This window comes from Raphanus sativus, chromosome 3 (assembly GCF_000801105.2).
Source record: "Raphanus sativus cultivar WK10039 chromosome 3, ASM80110v3, whole genome shotgun sequence".
Classification (NCBI taxonomy): domain Eukaryota; kingdom Viridiplantae; phylum Streptophyta; class Magnoliopsida; order Brassicales; family Brassicaceae; genus Raphanus; species Raphanus sativus.
In genome coordinates, this window is record NC_079513.1 from 11,076,594 (window position 1) to 11,091,218 (window position 14,625).

The following is a 14,625-nucleotide window of genomic DNA, read 5'->3' on the forward strand; positions in this document are numbered from 1 at the left end:
TATCCAAGGGTTTAGGGTTTAGAATTTAGGGTTTAGGTTTAGAGTTTAAAATTATCCAAGGGTTTAGGGTATACCCAAGGGTTTAGAGTTTAGGATTTTGGGTTTAGGGTTTAGTGTTTTTTGACGATATTAAAAATCATTTTCAAAAAATCATTTTTTGTAACGACTATTATTTTTATTTGTTTTTTTTTATTTATTTTAAAAACATAATATAACTTGACAATATTTTCTTTCTTTTTTTTAAAAGAATATTAATTATGAAATACTTGATTCATATTGGTTGGTGAACCTAAATGTTCATTCTAGGGGTGAACCTAAGAATAACTCTATTTTTTGGGGTGAAATAGCACTATAGGGGATATCTTTTTCAATAGACTATAAGCACGGCTCTACCTATGACTAATCAATTACTTGAGATGATTGGAAATCTGCAGGTTGTACTCAATATGGGATTATATTGGTTATAGCAAGTAGATATGATCCTTGAAAATTAAAGCTATAATATCACTTCATCGTGAAAGGTGTAGGGTTTGTCATTTTATTAACAAATTTGTCATTTCATTAACAATTTTTTCATTTTATAAACATAAAAATTATAACGAATGCACTTTGCTGCCACATCCCAATTTGTCATTTTTTTTTTGGGAAAAAATGTAGCATTTCGTGAGTGTTTCTATTTTTGGCAAAAAACAAAAAGTGTGATATCAATTTTGACCAAAAAATGTAAGATTCACGTAGGTTTCCAAATTTATTAAATTTACCCAAATATATTAGAATTAAATGTAGACAAATTTGTTTTCCTTTCATTTTGGTAAAAAATGAAGGATCTATGAAGGTTTCCAAGTTTATTAAATTTACTCAGATTTATGATAATTGTCCATAAATTTACATAATTTTATGAATTATCATTTATTTGGGTAGATTTCATAAATATGAAAGTTTCTTTTATGAGTCAAAATGTATAATATATTGGGTAACTTTCATAAATTTTAGAGTTTACATCGATTTTATATTAATTCGTATAGATTTATGTTGACTTTATATATGAACAAACATGTATTATATTAAAAGTAGTTGCTCATATATGATTTTTAAATATTAAATATGATCCACAAGTTTAATGAATAAAGAATATTTATGGGGTCCATAAAAGTTAGTTGTTAAAAGTTAGTGGGAAAAAAAATTATTTTTTATAAGCAAAGTGGATTTTGGGTCCCACAAAATTACTTTTCTAACTTGCCAAGTTTAATAGGCAAAAATAGGGCTGGGCAAAAAGACCGAACCCGAAAAACCAAACCGAATCCGATCCGAAAAGTAGTACAAAACCCGAACCAAAATTGATAAAAAACCCGAACGGGTTCAAATTTTTGGTATTTAAATAACCGAACCCAAACCCGATCCGAACCGAAATATTTCGGGTACCCAAATATATCTGAAATAGATTAATATATCTATATATATTAACTAATTTTAGATTTAATGTATATTAAAAAGCATCCAAAAATATATGATACTTTTAAATTGTCCAAAATACTTGAAAAATATATACAAATAGTCAAAAGTACATGTCTAAATAGTTAAAGTATACTCAAAACACCAATAATATTGAAAATATATATTGATTCTCATTCCAAATATTCAAAGTAAACCAATTTATATATTAAGTTTTGGTATTTTAACACATGTTATTCAAATTTATATGTAATATTTTTTTTATAGATTTTGAAGTTTAAAGTATATAGTGAATTTTAAAATTTTAAAAATAATTTAAATGGGTTATCCGAACCCGAACTGAACCCGCAATGATCCGAACCGAATCCGAACCAAAATTTAGAAATACCCGAATGGGGCTGAAATCTTTGACCCCGAAAACCCGAAACCCGAATAGACCCGAACCGAACCCGAATGGATACCCAAACGCCCACCCCTAGGCAAAAAGATTAAAAAGGTCATAAATTTATTCTCTATCTACTAGATTACCCAACAACCTAATTAAAACTTGGGCTTGCCCAATTTTCTAATTCAAATTTAAAAGTTGCCTAATTTCCTAATTCACCCATATATCAATACAATCACAACAGTCTGGATTTATCTTTGGTTTTCTTTTGGAATGTTGCTTTTTGAATCAAAGCCTTACGTACTCTCTCCAGATTAAAAAAAAATCCATATGCTTATTTTTTTGGATTTTAGTTTTTCTTTGTATAATTCTGAAAAGTGTAGTAAAAAACCACAAAATCAAAGTTTAATTTAAATAATTACATCCACCCAAACGGACTATTCAATCCAAAATCGATCTATTGAAAACAAATTCATCAAGCTTCAATCGTACTGATATCATTTCATTACTGAAAATAAAATATTGAGTTAAAAAAAATTCCAACAGAAGACGAGTGAAATCTTTGTTAAAAAAAAATAAACTAAAAAACGAATTACGAATTAACCAACAAAAGAAAAGAAAAAAACCTAACTCAAAATAGTACAACTTAGTAAAATTTGGTGCAACCAAAAAACTTTGAACAACTTTGAACAACTTAGTAAAACTTCTTGATAAATTGTATATTGATTCTTGATGTCTTTTGTGAAACTTTGTTTGGGGAACTAAGTAAGACATTGGCCATTTGTAGTTAACAGCAATCAAGAGTTAAAACCGGTATAACAACCGATACTTGATCATTGTTTTAACAAAAATATACAAAACACACACCTGAAAAAACAACAAATTTTTGAGTAACAACGCGAAAGGAGAAGTTAGCTATACATATAACTCTCCCTAAACTTAGCCCAATCAATATATGGGACTTTAATTTGGGATAATCTGCTTGTGAAAGGCAGAACTCGGCTTCTAGTTTCTTCTTCTCCGACTTCAAGTCAGAACTTCATTTTTGCAACTCTTCAAGTAAATTTATTTGTGCAGTGATTGAGTTGGCTTCAAGTACCGCCGAGTGATTTGCATGTTTGGACTTCATTCCATCCCACATACTCAGGCTTCTGTCTCGGAGAATCCACAGCCGTCAGAGCCTCTGTGTCAGCCGCCAACCTTATCTGCTTCTTCACCGACTCGTGATGGTTCTTCTCCCTGATTGAACAGCACACGCATCAAACTCAAAACCAACATCCTCTACCGCGTCAAAATCGTTGACTTTGGATGACCTGCTTGCAATTCTTGTATGTGAAAACTATCTTCCAGTCTTATCTCTGGTTCCAAAAGACGGAACTACAAGATAAAGAAGTTCATTTTATATGTCGAGTTTGGTTTGTGTTTGATTCTTTTTATATGTTTTACGACACTTATGTTGGATTGGTTTTTTATGTTTTGTCTCAATATAGTGGATTCTATTTTGGTTACATTAATGTAGATCCTACACTAAGTATTTAATAGTGTTTGTAATGTAAACTAGGGAATGAAAAAGGATGTAGGCAACAATATCCTTAGAACACAACGATGTAGTCGGAAATCGGTTGACAAAAAATAGACTTTTATTGAGTAGTAGATCAATTACAAATAATGAAAACGAGATTCAACACTACAAAGGAGATCGAAGAAGAATAGACTTGAAACAATGTAAAACGAGGTCGATGCGTATAGTGTGCTCGTTCTAAGGTTTTCAACGTGTCTTAGGTGTTGATCTCTTCTCCTCTTTATATTCGCGTTCTCCGTCTCTCTCGCGATCTCTGATCCTCCGAAAACTCCGTCTCGAGCTCGTCATCTTTTCATGGGCTCTTGTCTCGCGGCCCACTTGATTGGTCTCGGACTATTAATCGAAATGCCCAAAATTGGGTCCAACATTTGTCCCCCAATCTCTTTTCCTTTAAACGAATGGGAAAGAGGCGGTTCCGTTAAACCAGATTTTGTTCACTTGGAAACCGGTTCGATTTTGTTTTGATTATCAGAGTCTTTGTGAGCCGTTATCTCGCGCTTTCATAGACGTATAACGGCTATATGCGCTTGCTCCTAGGGCGAAATCTAGGCAATTATTGCTCTAGGGCAAAACCTAGGCAATTATTGTTTTTCTTGGGGATAGCGATAGAGCTGTTTGGGAATGTCTTTAAATAGCGAGGAATCCTTCTCCTTATTATAACTCAAACCATCTCTCTCTCTCTCTCTCTCTCTCTCTCTCTCTCTCTCTCTCTCTCTCTCTCTCTCTCTCTCTCTTCTCTCTCTCTCTCTCTCTCTCTCTCTCGGGTTTGGTTATAATTGGAGAAGCATCAAACCATCAACTAATTAGACATTCGATTCGCTTTGCTTTGTCATGAAACGAGGATTCTCACAATTTCCTTCTAGCTCTACTCCTCCTCCTTCCTCCAGATGCAACTGTTACTGAGAGTGGATCAACCTGTCAACTAGACCAGTTTTAGATTTCTCGATTGCAGAAGTAATAGAGATACCAAAGTGGATCAACCTGTCGACTATGTTTGCACTTACTGAGAGTGTTTGAAGGAACCAAAGCTGACCTCCAACCTAATATTGACTTGACTTATTTGTCTTGGGGCTTGGCATACATGGAATCGGATTCTTCAAACAAGTCTGGAAGGTAAAGCCTTGTGTAGATATATCACTCTCTCTCTCTATTTCGAAATTTAGATTATATAGTTTTATTTTAAATAATATATATATATATATATATAAAAGAAAAAAAGAAAAAGATATATAATAACTATAGATAATAATATAGAAAAAAAATTCGAACATGACTTGGTGGCTACAATCATTAAGGCTTGATTCAAAAGAATTCTATAGGTAAAGGATTTGAACAGGACTTGGTGGCTACAACCATTAAGGCTTGCTTCACAAAGAATCCTAGGATATATGTCAAAAATAAGTGAACAAGATTTAGTGGCTAAAACTATAAAAGCTTGATTCATGGAAGCATGTCCAATCTTGGTCAATGATTCTGCAATGTAGTAGACTTTGACTGAGAGAGAAATAAGTAGATAGAGAGGAAAGAAACTTCTTTTTACCTGCATGTCCATATACTTGTTTGAGCATCTTTGCATCCTGTGATCGATACTCCCAAAATAAAGCCTACACTTTTATTTTATGCAAGAAATGAGGTTAAGTAGAGATGATTGTCAGACATGATTAGTTGAGTTGTTGACTAAGTGATCTTGGTTGTTATACTAGGATATTGTATAATGTGCTTCTGAAGTTATGATGTTTATGACATGGCTTGCACTATTAGGAAGATATGACTGAGTTTTTAAAACTTTTGAATCCATGCCGTTTTCTAACCTTTTCCAGAGAGACTGCCAATTAGTTCTTTTTAGGACAAACAAAAGGGTAAGTCTGGGGGAGTTGATATACCATGAATTTGACCTAACTTTAGCCATGGTATATAGGATTTTTAGGATAGATTTAAGACATTTTGGAGTCTAGATAGCATATTTACAGGTTCATGAGCAATTGGAGAAAAGATGGTGATTTTGGAAAATTTTGGAGTACTTTAGAGATTTCATCCGAGATGACCATATCGACCACTTGAGGTCGACACGGAGAGAGACATATCTATCAATGCACACTCAGTGATGTCGATCGATCATTGATCAATAATAAACATGCAAATGTCCAATTTGGTCATAACCTACTTGAAACTCAAGACTCCATCTAATTACCAAGATGCCACTGACGAGTTTTAACCTAATATTTATATCCTGCTTAAGTGTTTTGAGGCAGACACAGTTTTACAAAGATTGTTTTAGAGAGCCGTTTTTGTGAGTTGAGAGAGTTTAACAAAGTTGTGAGAAAGAGAGTTACTATTGAGAGTTTTCTTGTATTCCATTACTTTCTATTCATCTATCTATTCTATGCAGTTTTATTTAATGTTTATGATGTTTTTCTTAGCTATGTTTGAGTAAACACCTTATTAAATTTAGGATTCAAATAGGTTTTGAGGGATTAGCCCTAAATATGAATACTTGAGTTGTGATATTCATCTAGAAGATTATTTTTAATGCTTGTGTAGGAGAAGCTAACCTATACATGATAATAGTGGATTCATCCTTGGATCTATTTTCTCTGGGCTAGAATTTGCTAGGCACAAGCGAAAACATGGTCTAGCAAACTCCTAGTCAACTGATATCAACCCGCGCTTAAAGCTTACTAGAGGCGCATCGATCGATCCTCCTATAGAGATATCGATCGATTGAAGCAAGGCTATATCGATTGATATGTTCGACAAAACATCGATCAATGCCTTCCTGATTATGACCTGCGCGTGTAGTGAATCATTGGATCTAGTAATAGATAACCCAGAAAATGACAGTGGTACGGTTATTGTTACCGTTGGGTTCTTTAATGTCATGCAAGCATCTCACATAAGAATTCATATCATTATAATCCAGATAACCTGAATAGAAATCCTAAGTCTAACGCCTTCATCATATCTGTTAAACCCCAAATCAATCATTTGAGCAATTGTCTTGTTCACCCTTCTAAGTTTACTTGTAATTTACTATTTTGAAATCTTCAACCTAGCTTAGTTATAATTAGATTTAGTGTGTGCCCCAGCTCCCTATGGATTTGATCTATAAATACCGCAATTTGACCTCTTTTGATGAGAGTAAGGTTACTTTAAGATAATTTGAGCACGTATCAGAATGCCAATCGTGAAAAATAAGAGAACATAGAATAATCAGAGCATATCTCAACCACAAACAGAATAAAATCCCGAAAATTCTAAGAAAAAAGTTTTCATGATTTCATATTTATCTGATCACTAAAAGTTCAAAAAGAAAAGGATAACACAAAAAAAGTCCAAGACACGAAATGAAAACAAGAGAAAAATAAAGTTAACTAGAATTGGCTTCCCCTCTGTTCGAAGGCTCGCCTTGGTCAGAATCTTCCGAGATCTGCGGTAGAACAAGGTCAGGAACAATCTAACCCAAGACAGGGTTTAAATCGACGAGGGCTCCACAGTCTTTTTCAAGTTCCTTCAAGCGATCGAGCTCTTCATCCACGACAAAACCTCCGTCCTTAATCTCGATTAAGATACCGATGTTCTCGACAACATCTTGAAGCTAAATCCTAGCAGTTGTCTCCTTCTCCTTGTTTGCCCACTTCTCTTCCAAAGATCTCAAAATGTCCATATACCTCCGCGCGACCTCGCGACGAGCAGCGTGGGTGGCCCTTTGAATATCCCGATCCTTTCCAGCTTCGAGTTCTGCCATCCTGGCCCTTTGGGAGACAACTTCGGCCTCAAATGCTGCACTTTCGTGACAAATTCTCTTCCAATCATCTGTTAGGGCCACGATCTTCTCGGCGTCCCTCTTACCTTCGAGTTTGGCGACGTCGAGCTCCGCCGAAATCCTTCTAAATCCAACCCAATGCTCTCGATTTCAACGTCTCGCTGCAAAGTCTCTACACGATTTCCTATCACCGAAATTAGCTCATTACAAGCTTCCATAACTTAAAAAGGACAGCGTTCGCGGTGACGACCTTGGCGTAGGCTGCCCTCTCTTCCGGAGAAGTAAGGAATGAGGAACTCGTGTCTGGTGGTCCGGAGCTACCAGAAAAACCGACGAGATCGGTCTTGGCCGTACAAACCAGGCTGTCACTTTCTTGCACAAGTTTTTGCTTCTTAAATTTGTTCCTCCTCGAAGAAACACCCCTTGACGACCGAGGAAGTTTGCATTTACGGACGGTCGAATCCTCTTTTGAGTCAGAACTCAAAGAATTTGGCGACCTCTGCGAAACCGGGAGGAGATCCACAGACGATCTCCCTGGAGCCGATCCAGAGGTTCAGAAAGATGACTTCTTCGATAAATGCCTATCAAGACGATCCAAGGAAAGAAGAAGCCCGAAGGAGGTAGTCTCTTCCCGAGGATGGACGTCTTCAATCAACTCGATTGGCTCAGCGATAATGTGAGCATACCCGTACCAAGAGCGAGCAGGAGTGCTGCTCGAATCCATTCCTGGCTGAACGACGACCAATTGGTTTGCCCCCGTCTCAAAACACTCAGCAAATTGCGAAGTTGATTTGACATTGAGGAGCTTCCCGAATGAACTGAGCAAAGAAAGATAAGGCTCAAATTAACGAAGCAGTCATTAAAACTAAAAAAACTCACCAATATCTTCGGCCCAAAGTTTAGGGAGCTTGGAAAAGTCAAAATCCCCCATGGATGCCGAATCGACCTTGAAGACAAAGAACTGCTCTCGCCACTTCTCGTCACAATATGGAATCCCCCTGATAACATGTCGACCCGGACGCGGAGACATTAGAAAGGTTCCAAGTTTTTTTTGTTGTGTTTCATCACGAACAAGTGACGTAACTCGTCGAGTCCAAACAAAATTTTTTCTTCCCTAGCCCTGACCAGGATCGCAAGGAGATTTCTGAGAAAATTAGGGCACATCTGAGAAAAGGAAAGACCAAGTTCAGCAAGCATCTCGAGAACTTTCCCCGGGATCGGGAAAGAGAGACCGCAGGTCTCAAAGAAAGACAGGTAGGCGCCGGAATATCCTTCTCGAAAATTCTCGGGGACCTTAAAATCAGAAGTGAAGTCAAGAACGACGGCGCGATCGACACCGCACGAAGAATACAGATTCTCAAGCTGATCCCTCGTAGTCGTCGGAAGAGGAGAAGAAAACAAAGCCATCTCGATGATATTTAGTTTCGAAAGAACAACAACGATGAAAGAAAGAGAGAAGGCAGATTAGAATTGAAACAAGAAAGAAGTCTCTCAAATATTTAAAGGTTCTTTCAACCCTAACGGCTCTATCACTACTCCCAAGAAAAGCAATAATTGCCTAGGTTTCGGCCTAAAAGCAAGCGTACAAAGCCATTATGTGCCTATAGAGGCGCGAAATAACAGCTCACAAGGATCTCGATAACCAACCGGTTTTCAATAACAAAATCAGGTCTAATCAAACCGCCCATTTCCCTTTTGCTTAAAGGAAAAAAGACTAGGGGTAATGTTGGACCCAATTTCGGACACTTCTTTTAATGGGCCGAGACTAAGCATATGGGCCGCGGGACAAGAGCCCATATGCAAGCATGCGAGCTCGAGACGGAGAATTCCAGTCCGGAGATCAAGGGAGAAGTTGCAAAGATCAGGGAGCGAAATAACTATAAAAGAGGAAGAAAGATCAAGGAGTGACACGTGAAAAAAACCCTAGAGAGAGCACACAATACACATCGACCTCGTTTCACATCACTTTAGATCTATTCTATATTTGATTTCCTTTGTAGTGTTGAATCTCATTTTCATTCATTGTAACTGATCTATTACTTAATAAAGTTTATTTTGTCAACTAATTTCCGATTACATCGTTGTGTTTTAAAGATATCGTTGCTCACATCTTTTTCATTCCCCAGTTTATATTCCAAACATTATCAAATACTTAGTGTAGGTTTTAGGATCTACACCAAGGTAAATTTCGAAACTTATATCCCCGCGAAATACTGAGAGTTCAGAAAGAGGACGAAAGAGAGGACAGAAGAGATAGTAACCATGAACTTTAGAACCCCCGAGGCTTACAATAAGGACAGACCACCAACACATGAGAGCTTAACAACCAAACCAAAGAATAGAAACAGGTCCACCCACCAAACCACACAGCAGGACGATGTACAACACACCTCAAATCAGACCTTTTCACTGGAAAGAAGCCAATATCAACCAAAGTATCCTCGGGACGCTTCACCGTTGCAGAAAAAACCTCACAGAAACATACCATTCCACTCCAAACTAGAACCAATTAGAGAAAGCCAAAATCTTGAAAGCACTATCTGAAGAAGCAACACAAGAGACGGGAAACCAAACTCGGGATAAAGGCACCTGAAAGCGCACTCTCAAAACACCGAGTCGACACAACGACTCAACCAAGAACATAAACTCTTTGCAGAACCGCTGAGTAGAAAAGGAACTAGAGTTGAAGAAAGTCCAAAGACGACGTCGGCGAAAGCACCTGCACTGCTCCAAGCAGCTACACCGCACCGTTAACAGGTCCTCGACCTGACATCTGGCGCCAGAGTCATCACTGAACCCAACTCTCCAAACCGAAACTTCACATGAAACAAGCAAGAGAGCAGGAACCACACTCCAAATACAGAACACAGACTCGACAAAGACCAAAAGAGAGCAAGAGAATCAGAGCGATTAAGCACCAGCTACCACCACAGAGGTCTCTTCTACAGCGACTCACCTAATCGACATATACTAAAGGGAACCAAGCACCGAACAACCACAAAAGACTCCAAGACCTTACAAATTTGTCACCCAAGATCCAACAAAACCGGCGGAAGATCTGGACCAAGAACTGAACCAAACACCGTTCTAAAGCGAGTCAAGAGATGCACCAAGGATGACAAGCCACCATGGCACAAGCACAGACTGCTTGAGACAGACCCAGACTAACAATCACCAGAATGGGAAGAAAACCCTCAACAAAAAAACCAAGAAATCAAATAAAACTTAGATTAACTTAAAGAGGAGGAGGAGATCCCTCACGTAGCGGCGGTGACGAGCACGGTCCACCACAGAGGGAGATCGGCGGTGATAATTTTTTTTTTCCTCTTTTTTCTCTCTTGATAAATATGGAATTATAAAAGAAGAGATTATGGACAGAAAAAAGATCGTGGGTTTTTGGAATATATCTAAGAACCGTTAAGTGGTTATTTTTTCTAAAAATTATCTATTTTAATTATTTTTTATTTTGTAAATATTTATGATTTGGTAGAATTTATGATCGTGATTTTTCGAAACTGTTTTTTTGTTTCAATTGTTTTTATTTATTTATTATTTTGTAAAGCTTTTCACGTGTCACTATTTTTTTTTACATCAAAAAGTTATTCTATTATTCAAGTTTGAAGTGGTCTAGATAACCAATTTTTTCAAGTGTCACTATTTGATTCGTCAGATTTGCTCTTTAATATATACTAGAGCTTGACCCGCACATTCGTGCGGGTTTTGATTTGGACTTTTAAAAATTTAATATTTGTATTTCATAATCAGTATCATATATTTTAGATGTGTTACTATGTAACTAAATGTATATTGATTATTTGAATATGTTAGGTTCTTCTATATCATAATTGAATCCGAACCAAAACGAATAATATGATTATTTTTTGTTATTTGGTAATTTTGAGGTTATTTTTAGTTTGGATACAAAAGATATAAACTCAATCGGTTAATATGGTTATTTTTGGTAAAAATATTTGAAATTTTGGATATATTAATTATTTGGATATTTTTAAGTTCCAATATATCAGAACTGAACCCACTCGGACCAAAAGGATCCGACTCAAAAGTCACCAAAAAAATTATAAAACTCGAACGGAACCTAATTCCAAAACTTAAAATTTAATACCTGAAAAAACGATCCAAACTTGAACGGGTATCCGAAAGACCATATTTCTAACTGTATATTATTATATTTACCTGAAATAATTAAAAAAGTAAAACTATTATTTTGGTAGTATTGAGGCGTTCTAGTTTAAATGTCATGTGTGTGTTTTTGACATATTTATAAATAAATATTTATTTTATATAAATGTTAGTATATATTTTACAATTTAAATTTATTAAATATTTGTTTATTATGGAATTTCTAAACACAATAATTTATAGTTTATATTGAGTAATTTTATTTTAGTTTTGAATTAGCAATTGTTTCATTAAGAAAATATATGATTATGTAAAGTATGAACGATTCATTCTTCAATTTTTGGGTCAATATTTTACAATCAAAATTAGGAGTATTTTTAATTATAACATAAAAATAATAACAATAATAAAAATTTATCTTTAATTGATTGCATAGAATATTAAAATATGGTAAATTTGTTAGTTAGCTAGATTATAGGAAGTTGTAATCTTACTTTTAGTTAAATAAAGGAAATATAATAAATACTTAACATTAAACTTATTAATTAATTCAATGGCATGTGATTGTAAATATTGTGCAAGTTTAAGAGTTAGTTTTAATTTGTACTTCAGTTTTAATAAATTAGATGAAATTAATTACAAAGCAGTCTTTCCATTAATTAAATAAAGGTGATTGGGGCTATAAAGACGGTTCGTCCACTTCACACCGACGAACCACTAATTATACGCCTCCCACTCTAGCCTGACTCGGAATATCTTTCCAAAACTACAGGAGAGAACACACATGATGATTGATAAACATTGCCAAATTTAATATAAACTAATAAAAATTAATAAATAAAAAGCATAAACAAAACAAATCAACGTGTCAGAAGTCAGAACTATAAAAACCTCCCCCAGTGTATTTACACAAATATATTTTTTTTCTCTCCCTTAACAGCTAAGGTGTGTGGAGTTTTTATCTCATTCAGAATTCCATTAAATAATTACACATTGAAGATTTTTATTCTATTTAAACGAGTGTTTCAAAAAATAAAAAATAAAAAATAAAAAATAATAAAGTACTAATTACCTGTTTAAGAATATAAACTTTGAAATTACCAAAACCGTTCTAGTTTTGAGGTCTGTGAAATATTTGTATGAATGGACATACAGTGTGAAAGAAGGGCTGAGATTTCAATGGTACTAAGATCAATAGCTGACGATTATGGGGATTTTTTTGGGTATGAATGTTATGAATAGCGGTTAGAAAAGAACTAGATGGAGAAAGTTTCATGAAGAATATAATCAAGATATAGAATGAAGAATGTGAATGCTCTTCCAATAACATCACTCTATTATGAAAAACTTAAAAGAGTTGAGATTATAATCAAAATATAAATATTACTCATCAACTTTAGACTTAAAAATTGTATCCATGGAAGTTATGAAACATACATAAAGGAAGACAATCAATGACATACAGAACCCGGTATTAATCAGATTGCATTATAGAATCAAGTGAATGCTTTGATGAATTCAAAACCTTGGTTTAGAAGTGATCCAGTAATCCACAGCTTCAGGTTAGGCAAGTTTAAACTCTGTCCAAAACATGTCCCCTGTTTCCAGCAAACAAGTAAAACCTGTAATTAGTAAAACTAGCATTCGGGATTTAGATAAACAAAGCAAAAAAGGTAGAAAGGGACAAGTTGGTTTACATCCAATGTATATGTCAAGAGGTATGTGTCAGGAGAATGAGAGCTTAGGTTGGAGTTTTGCACTTCGAAACTTGAAAGAGACTCCAAAGACTTGTAGAGTGATGGAGCAACACCTTCTCCTTTATTACAAACCAATCTCACATAAAACCCTTTCTCGTCTACTTGTATAACATCCATCTAACACACATATACAAACTTTTAACAATTGGGATGTAAATGGCAAATAAAACTTGCAAAAAAAATCCGCAGAAAAACTAATAAAATCCTCACATAAATCAACTTCTCCTACTTTTGTTCTTGAAATTATTGCTATGCCACTTTGTGAACAAGGTTTTGATGATTTTAAGAAGATTGGGTTTAATACCTGAATGATTTTCTTGGAAACAGGAGGGTTGAAACGGCGACGAGTCTTTTGAGCATCTGGTGAAGGTTCTTGGTACCCTCCAGTAGAGTTTAAAGAAGCTTCAAGGCCAGCGATGTCGGCTTTGAGTTTCTTGGCTTGTGATTGCAGTTCTTGAACATACGCCACTGCATCTCCAACTATAGATGCTTTATCCATCTAATGCCACAAATTCAGGAACACTCTTCTCAGTTTCATGTTTTTTTTTTCTCTCAGTTTCAGGCTCAAGAGAATGCATTTTACCTTAGTAATGTTAGGAACAAGAGCTCTCAAAGCGTAGAGCTTATCCTTCATACGACCTCTCCTTTTCCTCTCAGAGATCAAAGTTTTCGACCGATCTGTCCTCGTCTTACGGCTTCCATCAGTATGCGTCGTGGTGGCTGAAGAGTCTTCGCAGTCGTTGTAATCGTCGTCACCGCCTGCTTTAACACTCTCTGCGTCGAGGCTGCGGAAGGACTCGGCGACATTGGAGTCCAAGTCAGGCAGTTCGTCGAAAAGATCATCGACATGTGTTGGGATAAAATGGTTCTCGTCGACGAAACTTGGACTGTTTTGGAAAGGACCACCAAGATCGAAATCAAGAGATGGGTTTTTATTGCTTTGATCATCTCCTCTAATAAGGTTTATGAACTGATCGAAGTTTGGATCAACCAAGAAGTTGTGTAGTTCTATGTCGCTTAAGTTTGAAAGAACATTGACTGTTCCTTCCATTGTCTTTTTGTCTGTTTTTTTTTGTTTTCTTGTCGAAATGAAAAGAAAAAAAGACAAGAAGAATCTTAAGTTCCTGACCACGAAAGACAGACAAAGTGAGTTTATATATAGAGTGAACTTTTGTTTTCTAGCATTTTTAAAATGAACGTACGAAATAGTGTATAGAAATCGACAATAAAATAAGATGTACTAGTATCTTATCAATTTTTTTTAAAACTAAGTTATTTTAAAAGTATCAAAAACCATTTTGTAGTTAAGGTATTAAAATTGTTAATCACAGATAAATACTACTTTTGTTCTCAAATTTTAGTTATTTTGTTTAAATGTTTGGAAAGATGAAAAAATTATTGATTTACAACACAATGAATAACATTTTAAAGTGGATTACTATAATTAAAAAACAGGATTGTAAAACCATATCTAAGGAAGGTTCTTTCACACTTGTGATTTTTAAAAATATCGTGGACTATGTATAAATTGTATATCATTTTTAAG

General features: G+C 35.3%; 1 protein-coding gene across 1 annotated transcript; it reads right to left on the minus strand.

The window, feature by feature from the left end:
- Positions 1–12,683: 12,683 nt before the first annotated feature.
- LOC130509447 (transcription factor FER-LIKE IRON DEFICIENCY-INDUCED TRANSCRIPTION FACTOR-like) lies at positions 12,684–14,186 on the minus strand. The gene is made up of 4 exons (XM_057005422.1): positions 13,663–14,186; positions 13,384–13,578; positions 13,020–13,196; positions 12,684–12,920 (listed from the first exon to the last, which is right to left on the minus strand). Exons 1-4 carry the CDS (start codon positions 14,128–14,130, stop codon positions 12,819–12,821), a joined length of 942 nt encoding a protein of 313 aa, XP_056861402.1. The 5' UTR covers positions 14,131–14,186; the 3' UTR covers positions 12,684–12,818.
- Positions 14,187–14,625: the final 439 nt, after the last annotated feature.